This window comes from Pteropus alecto, unplaced genomic scaffold, assembly GCF_000325575.1.
Source record: "Pteropus alecto unplaced genomic scaffold, ASM32557v1 scaffold35, whole genome shotgun sequence".
Taxonomy (NCBI): Eukaryota; Metazoa; Chordata; class Mammalia; order Chiroptera; family Pteropodidae; genus Pteropus; species Pteropus alecto.
In genome coordinates, this window is record NW_006437828.1 from 8,301,039 (window position 1) to 8,313,920 (window position 12,882).

Genomic DNA, 12,882 nt, shown 5'->3' on the forward strand with positions numbered 1-12,882 from the left:
GATGTGGGGGTGGAGGTGGGGAAGAGAGAGAGGGAGGAAGGACACAGTGGAGGAAGCCTGGGAAGGATGAAAAAGAAAAAAAAAGATAAACAAATGAGGGATGAAAAAGAGAGAAGGAAGGAACCAGAGGAAGAACAGGGAGGAGGAAAAGCAAAGGAGACGGAAGATAAGTAGAAAGAAAGAATCAGGAGGAGGAGAGGAAGGATCTAGGCGGAAAATGAGAGGAGGGAGGAAGGAAAGAGGGAAGGAAGGAGGGCAAGAGGGGAATGGGGGAAACGCAGCCATGAGCTGTCGTACCCCAGACGGAAGCCACGAGAATGCGCGTGCGTCAAGGACGCCGCCTGTTCACAGTCACGACTTGTCTGCTCCTCCGTTTTCTAACTCCGATTTCATTAAATATCCGCCTGCTCAATTAGCACTTCGTCAGCTCGTGTCTGATTCTCAGGTTAGTTCACAGACGGTCCACCGATCCCTTGCCGCAAGCTCTCTGAGAGCAGAGTTCTCAGCTCTCCTTAGCCCTGGCCACCCCGTGCTCTTCCCAGCCCCTGGGGCGGTGCTGGCTCCGTGAGAAGCGGGTGGATCACCCGAGCAGTCACTGGGTCCCTGGCGACCTCGTCGCCTTCTCTCGCTGTGGGTGAGCAACTGTCTTTTTATTCTTTAGCCAAATGGAAGTATCGTTAGCGCCGATACTTCCCACGCCGTGCTTTCCGGAGGTGGCTGTGATATCTAAAAACACATTCGTTACAGCCTTTCTAAGCAACGGAAAACTCCTTCGCTCATTAATACGCCGTGACAGGTGGCTATTTAGCAGAACACCAGGATACACGTCATAGTAAAGATTACTCAGGTGTGCAATCTCACAAGCACTGTGGGGAACATTCCATCCACCTTACTGCCTAGCTCCAGCCTGGGAAAGAAAGTTCTCCAATTAAGGCCGCTTTGAAGTTCCTTGGCGCTGACGAGACATTTTGTTTTTGTTTCCAGAGGTCTGCTTTTAGCTCAAAAATGCAAATGGTTTGTCCCTCTGGCGGGGGACATGCACCTGCCTGTCACTCAGCTCATCACCCAGACTGTCACCCAGCCCGTCACCCAGCCTGTCCCCCAGCGGTGCTGCTGTGCGTGCCCCAGGAGCAGGCCCTCCCGAACCCTCCCGTGTCGCGGCCACAGTGTGTGGGGTCTGCTTTGCAGAAGCCCATCTCCCACTCGGTGGGCCTTGGGCAGAGGCTGCAGGCGGGCGGAGGGGGCAGCCAGACACACTTGGAGAAGCGAGTGTCAGTCTCCTGAAGAACAGGTGAATGCGGGAAGAGCAGAGGGGTCCATGCCGTGGACCATCGGGACAGGAAACATTCGGCCGTGATGCTCCCTCCTGGCTCCTTCACACCAGCGAGTGGGCCTGAAGCTTCCAGGCTGAGGTGGGGGAGCGTCTGCGTGTCGATCACAAGTTTCTGACATGTCGCCTATTTGAAGCGCCTACCTGCCTACGCCCAGGGCACGGTTTTGGACTCAGCGAAGCTTCAGGAAGCCATGTTCCCCCACCGCCCCCGCCCCGTCTTCCTCGGACTGAACCTTTCTGACTTGGACCCGTGTTACTTGATGCGAGAGAGCTGAGTGAATGAGAGCGAGAGGTGTAGATTAGGCCTAGAAGAGAGAAGTACGCGGAGATCGTTATCCGGAGCGGGGATAATATTTAACTGGAAAATGGCCAATTATTGGGCTACACAGTTTTAGGGAGCCGTGTGCCGTTTACATGCCCAGGAGAATTTAAATTAATTCCTGTCTCTCCTTCCATTTCGAATCACTCTTAGACCCGTGTGGCCTTTGGGGAAATCCTAATGCAAACAGCCCCAGCACCAGCTGGCCGGGCCTCTCTCCTCGCTCTCGTCAGCACTGGGAAGGCGGAGTCTAAATAAATGCCGTTTCACAGCGTTTGTGGTGGTCGTCGTGTTGTCTGAGGTCAAGGAAAGCGTGTCGTTTTAAGTGGCATTTTTGCAAAGCCATCGACTAGAGTCAGCGGCCCACCCCCCATGTCACCGAGGCCAGGAGGAACCCAGGGTCTAAACGCAACATTAACCAAGCCTTGCAGAGGGCTGCGGGGGGCTGCGGGAGGCCCCGTGACCCGTGACACTGGTTCTGGTTAAGCAGAGGTAGGTGCTCCAGGCCACTGCACCGGGGAGCCCCAGCATTGACGGCCCGTCAGGCCCTCAGGATGGGAGCCTTCTGCCCCTGGCACAAGGACAAGGGCCTGGGGGGTCCCAGAGGGTACCTGTCATTATTCCGTTTTCTGCTTAAAGCCCTGAGGATACAGAACTCCAGTGTACAGCAATAATTTGCTCTCTGCATTAAAAAGTCAATATCCTTTCGGGCTCACTGGGAAAGAAAGAATATTTAGTCCAACCCCTAGCACCCAGGAGTCTGTGAGTCACAGAGCTTTTTCAATATACCTTTTACATTGGACGTGAGGAAAAAAATTTGACAGTTCTACTGAGCATTTCATTCAGAAGATGGAGGGCTGTCTGGGGGGAGACCCTGTGCATTTCTTTGGTGGGGAAAATACTTTCGTCATTTTCTTTCTTCTAAAATAAAAGTGCCAGTGTGAGATGAAATGGAATGCCCCTTGCCTGAATCCCTTCCACAAAGGCCTGTCCTCTAACGGCCAGAGACCTGGCACGTGAATTCTCTCCTCAGACTCTGAGGCAGACCACGCACACCTCACCTGAGCAAACGGATGATGGCCGCTCTGTCCTGAGGGTACGGATAAGGCAAGGGATGCTCTTCCGGCAGAATAATTCGTTATTTATCACCTGCCCAAGTGACCTTACTTCCACATGAATGCACACCTGCCTGTGTGACCACACACACACACACACACACACACACACACTTCACACATGCACAGGTCATCGACCTGCAGTGACGAAGCAGAGCAGACGAGAGCCCGGAAATTCTTAGATAAATAACAACTGGATTCCTTGGCCATGGCAGCTCACACTATGACAGCTGCTTCTCAACAAAGGCTCCCCCCCTAGGATTTCCATAAAGGGCAGGAAAGAAATGCCAACTGCACACGGGAAGATAATAGCCACAATAGGAATCATTTCTTGAGGCCTCATTCTAGGCTAAACAATATTTCATGTCATTCTCTAGGCAGAGGTAGCCGTGATATTAAGGAACAATGGTGTTTAGTGAAGGGGAGGCGGAAAGGAACCCTTCAAAGCTTGCTTTCAACCAAGTGGCATCTATAACTCTTCCTTCTCATTTCACATGAGTTAAAAGGAGCCGTTTCCGTTAGCTCCCTAACCCTGTGGAGAAGCCTCCACGCTATGATGCTGAGCTTCCAGAATCTTACAGCCTCCTCCTCACTGTCTTTAGGTTCAGCTGTGAGAGAAATACAAAGGCACGAATCTCCACGACTGGAAAATGCTTTTTGTTCCAGACGATTTCGCTCAAAGGGGAAGTATGAGACCTATGAGAAAGGTCAACCCATTGTGGGATCAAGAATCCGTAAGATCATTTGAATCGAAATAGGGACACGGTGCCATCATGGAGTCGATCCTGACCACTGAAGGTTTGCGAGGACTTCGGTGCGTGCATTTTAGGGTCGTAGACCTGTGGGCTGTGCGCCTCGCCCCACGGCATCCATGCACTTTGCTGGGCCCTGGGGAAAAGCTGCATATTTCCACTTTCTGTCTCATTTCCATGTTCCCAGCAGGATATTTAACGAGCCACGTAGTGACGGTGATGGGCCTGGCTTACCCTGTTTGATGCCGTGTCAGCCCTCTTCCCGGCTGCCGCTCCTTACTGACACCACTTTATTCCGATGGGTCCCTCTCACTGCTCCCCAGAATCTGGTACAGGAGCCGAGCTTTTCGTCCCTCCTTTTTGGCACATGAACAGGGCAATGGCCTAGGAGTATGGCTAACTCGCAGATGGGAAGAACTGAACGTCAGAGAAATGAGGGGCGACGTCCTCACTCCCTGACTCTGGGAGGGACTCTTGAGGGACAAAGCCAACTTTGTAGTCACTTTTGCCATTTAGAGATTAACGCTGAAAAACAGCCATTAGTACAGTTTTCTTGAGAGTCAGGTCGGATATTTATGTTATTTGAGGTCATTTTCCCTCTATTGTGTGACGTCCTTAATACAGAATCCTGTGAGAATACGGTCTAAGGATAATGTCCCATTAGCCACCCTGACCTGATTTCTGCCTTGTTTCGGGAACTTTCAGGCCAACCTGCAATTTTAAAACCCCTCATATGCTTTTTCCCCCAGTAATCTGGCATCTGCCAAAAGTCACCGTCATTTCGGATAACTGCTTTTCTTTCTACAAAGAAGCTATTACGCCCCTAACGCAGCTCTCACAGGGTCCTGCTGCAGCCAGCGATCGACATGCTAGATTTCAGCAACGCAAGTCCCCCCGAGAAGAAGAATTTACCTTGGAGTCCAGCTGCTGCATGTATGACCAAAGGTATTCTATGTTGGCTCCGAACGGGTGGACGTGGAGAAACGTGGAGATGATGCCTGAATTCGAAACACAAACATGGGATATTACCGAGAGGAAAATAAGAGTCTCATCTATGGGCTGACGTCTCATAATGCCATCGAGCCCTAAGTTATAGTCTTGCCATTGGAACCATGCTCAACAAGCACTCACTTACAGCCCGTGGTGAAGACGCCAGAGTAACGCAGTCAACAGCACACTCCGTCTCGTGGAACGACGGTAGTTAGAAAAGCTAGAGTTTGACACGACATATAGGTGAACACAGGTATTGCTAACCAAAAGCTCCTAGAAGCATTTCGGCTACCAATTTTATGCTCGATTTACCAATACCAAGTTGTCGTTATTAGAAGGATAAAATTATCCTTTTTTTTTTTCCCTCGGTGGACTTTGCAGAATGAAAATGACTCCTACAGCCGTGTCAGGCATCACACGGCCTTGAACTTCCCTGATAATTATAGTTGCTAGCTATGAAAAGTATTGAATCCATATTTCCCCTAAGTGCCACTGAAGGAAGCATAAATCCTTCCCGAAACCTCTGCTCTTTCCCCCGGCGGTGGCTGTTGTTCAAAGGGACCTGCCTTGCTCTCCCCTCTCTGCCGTGATGTATGAGATCATTTTAAAAGGACCAGGAATGGATGAATTGGCTGGAGTCTGATGGTAAGTCAGAAGGCTTTCTTATTGTGAAAATCAGCTGTCGACATTGGACTGACAAAGGAGAAGCTGGGTGTTGGTGTCAGGGCTGAAGTAGAAGTGTCCGCTTCCTACCCTCCCTGCTCTCATACCCGAAATCAAAACAGTGACGATGAGGGCACTGGCTCCGCAGACTGTACGCTGCTGTTTGTCAACAAACTGCTCGGACTGACATTCTTTGGGTTCTCTCCTAAGCGGGCTTCGAGATGACGTAAACCCGAGGCTAGCCCTTATGTTCTTCATTCGGAAGCTCTGATCCCTGAAGCAGAGGGAGGGCTCATCCTGTACAAAATGCAGCCGGGGTGAGCAGCAGACAAGAGCACGTCCTTGTGCCAGGTCATCCTATGATTGCAGGTGACCTTGGATTGATCTGGGAAAGGCTCTCATGGTCCCCTGATCTCCCTGTGTGATGCTCGGGATGCTCTGGGGTGCGTGCCAGTTTTTAAAGAAACGTTCCCAGTCTATCCTTAGGTCGAGGCCAGAGAAGCAAAGCGTCTAGAAAACCACTCTCAAAGACCTGTCCTCAGAACATGGCTTTAGGTGGGTGTTTTTTGTTTGTTTACAGCGCAATGAGAAAGATAGAAACAATTCATTATATTGCTCCAATAAAGCTCAAGCCTGATGTGTTTTTCCTGAGATACAAAGCACTACCATTTTATTCTGAGACTGTTCTTCTTTTTTTGATAGAATGTCCTTCTTTTATGGAATAATAGTGATGATAAAAGGTAATAATGGTAGTTTTAATGTCTTTAGGTGTCAGTCAGTCATTTTTACTGTACTTAAGTGGTATTGTTTTGGTCTCCTTCAACCACTTTGTTTGTTAATTTATATTTTAATTTGATGGACCTGACAACTACCTCCCTGTGTCTGAAATTCTCAAATCCGGTGAGGTCGCATTGTTACTAACAACAGTTCAAATATGGAAGCTCACGAATGATCTACTAAAAACCAAAAGAGTTAGAAGAGAAGGATTTTAAAAAATAACACTTTCATTTTTCACTTATTGAGTGGGAGGGGAATGGAATCCTTAGGGAAATTGCCTCTGTTTCAGCGTGGCGAGTGGGGCTCTCCCTGCTGTCCCAGGCTGAGGACAAGTGGCACCATGTCCATCACTTTCCAGAGAGAGCCTCCAACAAATGGTGGGCAGCCCCCCAGCCCCATAAAGAGGAGGACAGGGGAGGGAGGAGAAGTCAACCCTGGCTTTGGGACAAGGCGAGGGTGGTTCTGGTAGGTACGATTTTCCTCCTTGCATACAGTGCTCTTCCAGGCGGGGAAGGGTACCCCGAGAGACTGGCTCCCAGAGTCAGGGGGAAGGCCCACGAAAGGTGCATAAAGGCGTTTCAAGCTTTTCACATCAAAATCATCAAGTTTACTCTCATTTTCAGACCTAAGACCAAAGAAGCAGGCTTTAAATTAGCCACATAGTACTCATTGTTTACAGCTTCATCTCGCCCTTGTTTAAACATTTCCTTAGCAGTAATTAGGTGCCAAGGTGCGAGGAATACACCCCTGCATAAGACAGACAGCGTCCTGCTCTTGGGTAACTTATATACTAGGTAAGCAAAACCAACGATAAACGTGAAGATTAAAATGAACGGAAATATTTTCGGGTAGTAGTAAGCACGGTGAAGAAAACGAAACGGGGAGTAGGGTAAATGGGGTGCAACCTCAGGCTTGGGGAAGTGCTGCTTTACGTCGGGAGGCCGAGAGAAAATAAATTTTCTTAAGTGTCTTGAGATCCCGAGGGAAGGTTACTCCGGGTGCAGGCAGTAATGGGTCGTGCAAAGGACCTGAGGTAGAGCTAAGCTGGCAGGGACGGACATGGCTGGAGAGTGGTACCGTGTGCCTTTAGAGGCAGGAGCGGAGCCAGATCACTTAGGGCCTTGTATGGCAGAGTAAAGGGTCTGGATTAAGTTCTACACACAGCGGGAAACCAGCAGAGGTGCTATGATCTGAATTATGTTTTAAAAATTTCATTCAAGCTGCTCTGTGGTGAAAAGACCAAAGGGAAACTGGATGACCAACTGGAAGTGTCTGCACAAGACCCGAAGTGGCACGTTGTGATCTAGACCAGCCAGTAGTGGACACTGAAGGCAGAGGCTCTGGACTGCCCCTGAGCGGTGTAAGTTCAGGACGAATCCAGGATGAGTGCTCGGCATTTGGCCCGAGTAACTGGGAGGTACCACCCGGGGAGGAGCGCATCAGGGCAGAGATAAGGATGGGATCAAGAGCTCTGTTTTCGCCTCGTTAAATTTAAGATCTCCGTCAGTATCTAAGTGGAGATACCAAACGGTAGTCGGAGATGATACAAGTGTGTGAGTCAATGGCGACAAAAAGGGACTAGAGGCCAGAGCACTGATGGAGATTCCCTAGGTACGAAAGAGGCCTCAAGACCGAATCCCGAAGGAGCCCCAAACGTGGAGTTTAAGCTGAAGAACACTCATCAAAGGAATCTTAGGGGGAGCGATCAAGAAGAAAGGCTGGTGTTATGACAGCCGAGAGAAGAAAGTATTTCCAGAAGGTGTGAGTAGCCGACGGTGTGAAGGGCAGCTGACAGGTGGACGGAGCTGAGAGCTGGCCATGTGAGTCCGGTCACGGCGACCACAGCAGCTCCAGTGTGAGGGTGCGAGCCAGGCCGGACCGGCTGGAGGGGAGGGCGGGGATGGGGACCGGGTGTAGACGCTTTGGGTCGGGAACAGGAAAATAGGGTCGTGGGGTTAGAGAAGATTCCTTTCTTTTCTTTTTTTTTTTTAGGAAACCAAATTAAAAACAAAAAAGATATAATTAGCTAACATATAACATTATATTAGTTTTAGGTGTACAACGGAATGATTTGATTTTTGTATATACTGTGAAATGGTCACCACGATCAGTCTAGTTAACACCCATCATTGGCAGTTACAAAATAGTCCCAGGGATGTGAAGTACAGCACAGGGAATATAGTCAGTGATACTGTCATACTTATCTATGGTGCCCGGTGGGTACTAGACTAATTAGAGGATCAACGTGTAAATTATATAAATGTCTGATCACTATGCCGTACAGCTGAAACGAATACAAAGTAATACTAAATGTCACTTCTAACTGAAAAATAAAAGTGAAAAAAAGCAAAAACAAAACCTTTTAGCTTCATGCTTCTTATATCAGAATATGGAAATCAAAATTTAAAAGAAACGTAAAGGGAAGACGGGCAATAGGACGAGTGGGCACCTGGGAAGTTATGGGTTACGATTCAGTAAAAAAAGTCAATGAACTATTGTTTTAACCCTATTAAATGTTTATGACGTATGTTTTCCCAGGATTATATAATGTGTGATTTCATTCTTTTCAGTAAAAAATGGAAATTTAAAAATGATTAAAAGAAAAAAATTTAAAAAAAATATCGGCGTACACAGTTATATATTTTTTTTCTTGTGATGAGAATTTTTAAGATCTACTATCTAATCAAATTTCAAATAGGTAATACATGTATATTTTTGGGTTTCATTTTTTTTTGATTACTCATTTTATTTTTATTATTGTTTTTCGGTTGCAGTTGATGTACAATTTCTATTGGTTTCGGGTGTGCTACAGAGTGTTCAACATTTATATATAACCTACGAAGTGATCACCTGGACCTTCTCTTTTGTTTTAAAGGTATAAGACAGCAGAGTTCGTGTTTCCGGGTCGAGAGTATGATCTTCTACCTATATGAGATCACTGCCTAAGTAATGCAGCTTTCGTAACCGTCTTCATAGATTAATCAGTTGAAAAAGACCATCTAATGTAACCTCCTAAGTTTATACAGCATGAGGAGTAAGATAAGTGAATAAGTGACTCGTCACCGAGTGTATCAAATGCCTCTCCATCCACGAATACTCAGAGTGAGCCTCCCTGCTAAGTGCCGTTTAAAGATCATCGGGCACTGTGGTCTGTCCCAGGGCCAGTCCACCCCACTGCCATCTTTTTCTCTTACGGACTTGAAACAAACCACGTGGGCTAACTGATGAGAACAAAGCATCGATTTGTACATTCGGTTTGGTCAACGCGGTATCCTCTTTAAGTCGAGTGAGAAATGGGATTCTACCAGAATATATTCCTCTTCATCAGGCTGCTTGGAGTTTCCTTCCAAACTTGGGGTCAACCTGTAAAGTTCCGGCGAGCTTAGTTTTCCCGGCATCCCCACTGGTTGGTAGTCCCCTGAGAAGCCCCAGAAAGCCCCAGGCCATCAGCTCGGCCCAGGCGAGGGCAGCCCTGGGCTCTGCAGGAACTAGCTCTGTGGAGGGGTGGCTGTCTCCCTAGCCACCAGCCACATGCTGTTGGGAATCAGCTGAGGCCCGACCGTACCCGACCTGAAATACTCTTGCTTCATGGGGCCGCCCACACGAAGGCTTTGAGGACGCTGAACTGGAGAGCTGGCAGGGAGGGTGCTGTGCAGAATCTGGTTTCTCACTAAGCCATTGGGAGAGGGGACAGTTGTCCACAGGCAGCTACAGAGTGACAGCACGCTTATGGGACACGGAGAGAGGCAAGGCTTGAGGCGAGACCGAGCGGCAAGGCTCATCAACTCTTGTGCTTTGGGCTGATGCGTCTCAGTTTCTAAAAAGCTTTATTTACATTTCCAAAAAGTAGTTTGTTCCACTTACTTGGTGAGTATAATACCTGATCTTATACAGTCAGTTTTTTTAAAAAATATTTGTCTGCCTGTCCGTCTTATTTTAACCAAACCTCCGAGACCGTATTGGGGCCCATGGTAAATTGCTCCTTGCATCTGAAACGGCCTTGGCAAGTCCCCGATCCATCCGGAGAAGCGCTGTGTGCCCTTTCTTCCAACGAGGCATCTGTGGCAGAAGAAGCCCCTCTCCACGCTTCTGATTTCGGTATGAATCACATTCAATCTGCTTTCTTTCTCACTAGCCTACGAATCTCTTGAGGGAAGAGGTCACCGTGTCGCCACCCCTCACTAACACCATTCCTGGCATAGGGCAGGCCAGGAGTTCCCAAACATGGCCCCAGAAGTGCCTGCTCCAGCGTCACCTCAGATGTCAGTTTGACAATAAACAGAGTCTCTGTGTACGTGGCTAAAGACGCTGCCTTTTAAACAGGCTGCCCAGATGATTCCTTTTCACAGTGAAGGCCGGTAATTTTTACAGTAGGCCCTTGACAAATGCTTGCTGATTTATTAACACGAACATTTGTGTCTTGGAAACAAGATTTAGGTCAATGACTCATTCTTTATGGTCAGTAGCTTTTAGAAAAGAACACAGATTACTCTCCAGATTACTTTCCTCAGGTGCAGCCTAAATATAGTCTCAGCTCCATTCTCGGAAAACACAAGAGTCACCACTCAGCCTTTGCCAAGTGCATTTCTCTCCATTCTGTTCTGCTTCCCCACGCCCGGGCGGTATGGGGAGCATTCCAATTCGGATGCAGACTGGTTGTGCGCAGAGGTGAGAAATGGCGGAAGTGATGGAGACGGTGGTGGTGGGCGGCTCAGGACCGGATGTCATGAAGCATCTTGGTTGCCCATAATATGCATGTCCTGATCTGCGGAGGAGCCGGGAGGATATGTAGTTTGCTCAATCAGTAAGAATTTGAAGATACTTCTCAGGAGTCCGGGGAAGTTCTGAAGAACTGCTGCTTTGTAAAAAAAGAGTTGTCGAGAAGGTTTTGATGATATCTGGATGAGATTTGCAATGATGACTAGCATTGACAGGGCGTCCAGGCATGCTTGGATTGGAAAGCTATGGCACTAGAACTAATTAAAAAGCAAGAGAAGAGAGAGTAATAGAGATCCAGAGTTATTCTGTCAACATCTCCTCAAAGCCGTCTGCCTATCGACAAAAACATTTTGATCCATTCTCCTTTGGAACAATAGCCAGTGGCTTCCAGCTAAACACAACTCCAAAGCTTGGGTCCCAATCCAAAAGTATTGACTCATTCTATCCTACACGAGTTCAATGCGAAATGAACGAGGAGTTCTGGCAGAGACCCTAGGCGATGTCGAGCTGATCGAGCGTGTGGTTACTATAGAGTCGTGGGGCATAAAATGCTCCCTGCAATGCCCCTATAAAAATGTCATTCTTTTAGGTCCAATTATATGTCAACCTGTCTTCACAAGGATTGACTGCAAAATTAATAATCCAGAAATCACATTAATAAAGTGCTTTCCAAGGGCTTACCTTTTTGAGTCGAGTTGGAACATAGCACTCTATCCCCATTCACTGCCAAGCAGAACATGTGACAGGTCTGAACTCCCAAAGGACTCAGCATCCAAACCCTTGTCAAGCTCTGAATTATGTTATCGATGAAATCCCACTGGTCTTCTGTGACATGTACCTCACTTCACATGTCTTAAAGATTCCAATTTTATAAAAGAGTCATGAGACCATCCGGAAAGAATACATACTTTTGCCCAGATAAATTAGTGTCACAAGTCATCATAAGTAACTAGGATTGCTTGTTTAGGGAGTTCTGGCCTCTGTTTTATGTTCTCTGTAGACGGAATCCATTTGAATAGCTTATTTCACTCCCTCCTTCTCTTCTAGTCAAGATTTGTGCCACCGTGCATTTTTTTTTTTAATGTAACATTTGTATGTCTCAAGAGACTACTGGGTTATCTGGGTATACTCACATATACTATAGGCACCCAGATGTAATGCAGATTTTGCCAGTAAGTATTTCCAATAGAAGGCAGATTTTTCTCCTGTGTTCCTGGCCTTCGAGACTGACCTAGAGCCAGCCCGATGTCCTCTATATGTGTTTCATTATTCTAAAGGAAGATTTCAGGGAAATTGCAAAAAATATGCCTTCCTTTCCAGATAGATCAGAAGCCCGTGAGACCCCCGGAAGCATTCTATTTTTAAAGTATTTGTCAGAAAAAAAGAGGATCCCCAGCATCAGAAACTCCTTTCTCTCTCTGGCTTGGTCCAGAGTAGTTTTGGACCCAGATTCGGTCATTCTGTCTCTATCACAGTTCTTATCTAGATTCTAGATGCTGCAGGGAGGGTCTCTATCACCCCAACATTCAGGTACGTACGAAGTATGAAAGGCCAGACTCGATTAGCAGAGCGGCGCGCTTAATGGCAGTGGGCAACTGCATCCTTTGGCGGGACCCACTCTGCCAGTCTCAGAAGCCCTTCTCCACCTTGGCGATCTTTGGATGCTAGCCCTCTCTTTGACTAAAGAAGAACGTAAGGACCTAGGTGTTTTGAGGGAGGGTTTGGGAAAGAAGCCACATCTGTAATCAAACTTTAGAGTAAACTAAAATACTGAAGTATAGAGGAAATGGAGAAATAAAGGGAAAACTTCAACTCCTAAGTTTACTTTCATAAACAGCTTAAAACTCTAGCCTCCCTTCTACCTATAGATTCTCATAGATTGATTCAAAGTGAGTGTCACATTCCATTTTTCTTTTGCTCAACCCTGAACTTCAAAGAAAATCTAGGTAGACCAGTTCGAAAGACCAAAAGTGAGGGGAAAAGTCCTAAAAAATTTAGAGCCAGTTGTGTCTACTTTTTTATTGAAGATCCCGACTTACTGATTTTTTTTCTTTCTAACACACTTGAATTTACCGATTGTTAATTTTTTTCTCATGCTAAAGATCTCAGCAGAAGTGACATGTTACAACTGTAACCCTCCTCTCTACTCTCATTAACCTACAGTGTGTAAAGCATATCCATATTTTTAAAATATTAAGGTAGCAGGTTAAAAAA

The 12,882-nt window shown here is 47.1% G+C and overlaps 1 protein-coding gene across 1 annotated transcript in view; it reads right to left on the bottom strand.

Annotated features, from left to right (window-relative positions):
- The window catches only part of ENOX1 (ecto-NOX disulfide-thiol exchanger 1), a 286,775-nt gene that overhangs the window by 3,692 nt on the left and 270,201 nt on the right, over positions 1-12,882 (bottom strand). Inside the window, exon 16 of the mRNA XM_025048988.1 lies at positions 4,432-4,517. Coding sequence (XP_024904756.1) covers positions 4,432-4,517 — 86 coding nt within the window. The remainder of the gene's footprint in view (positions 1-4,431; positions 4,518-12,882) is intronic.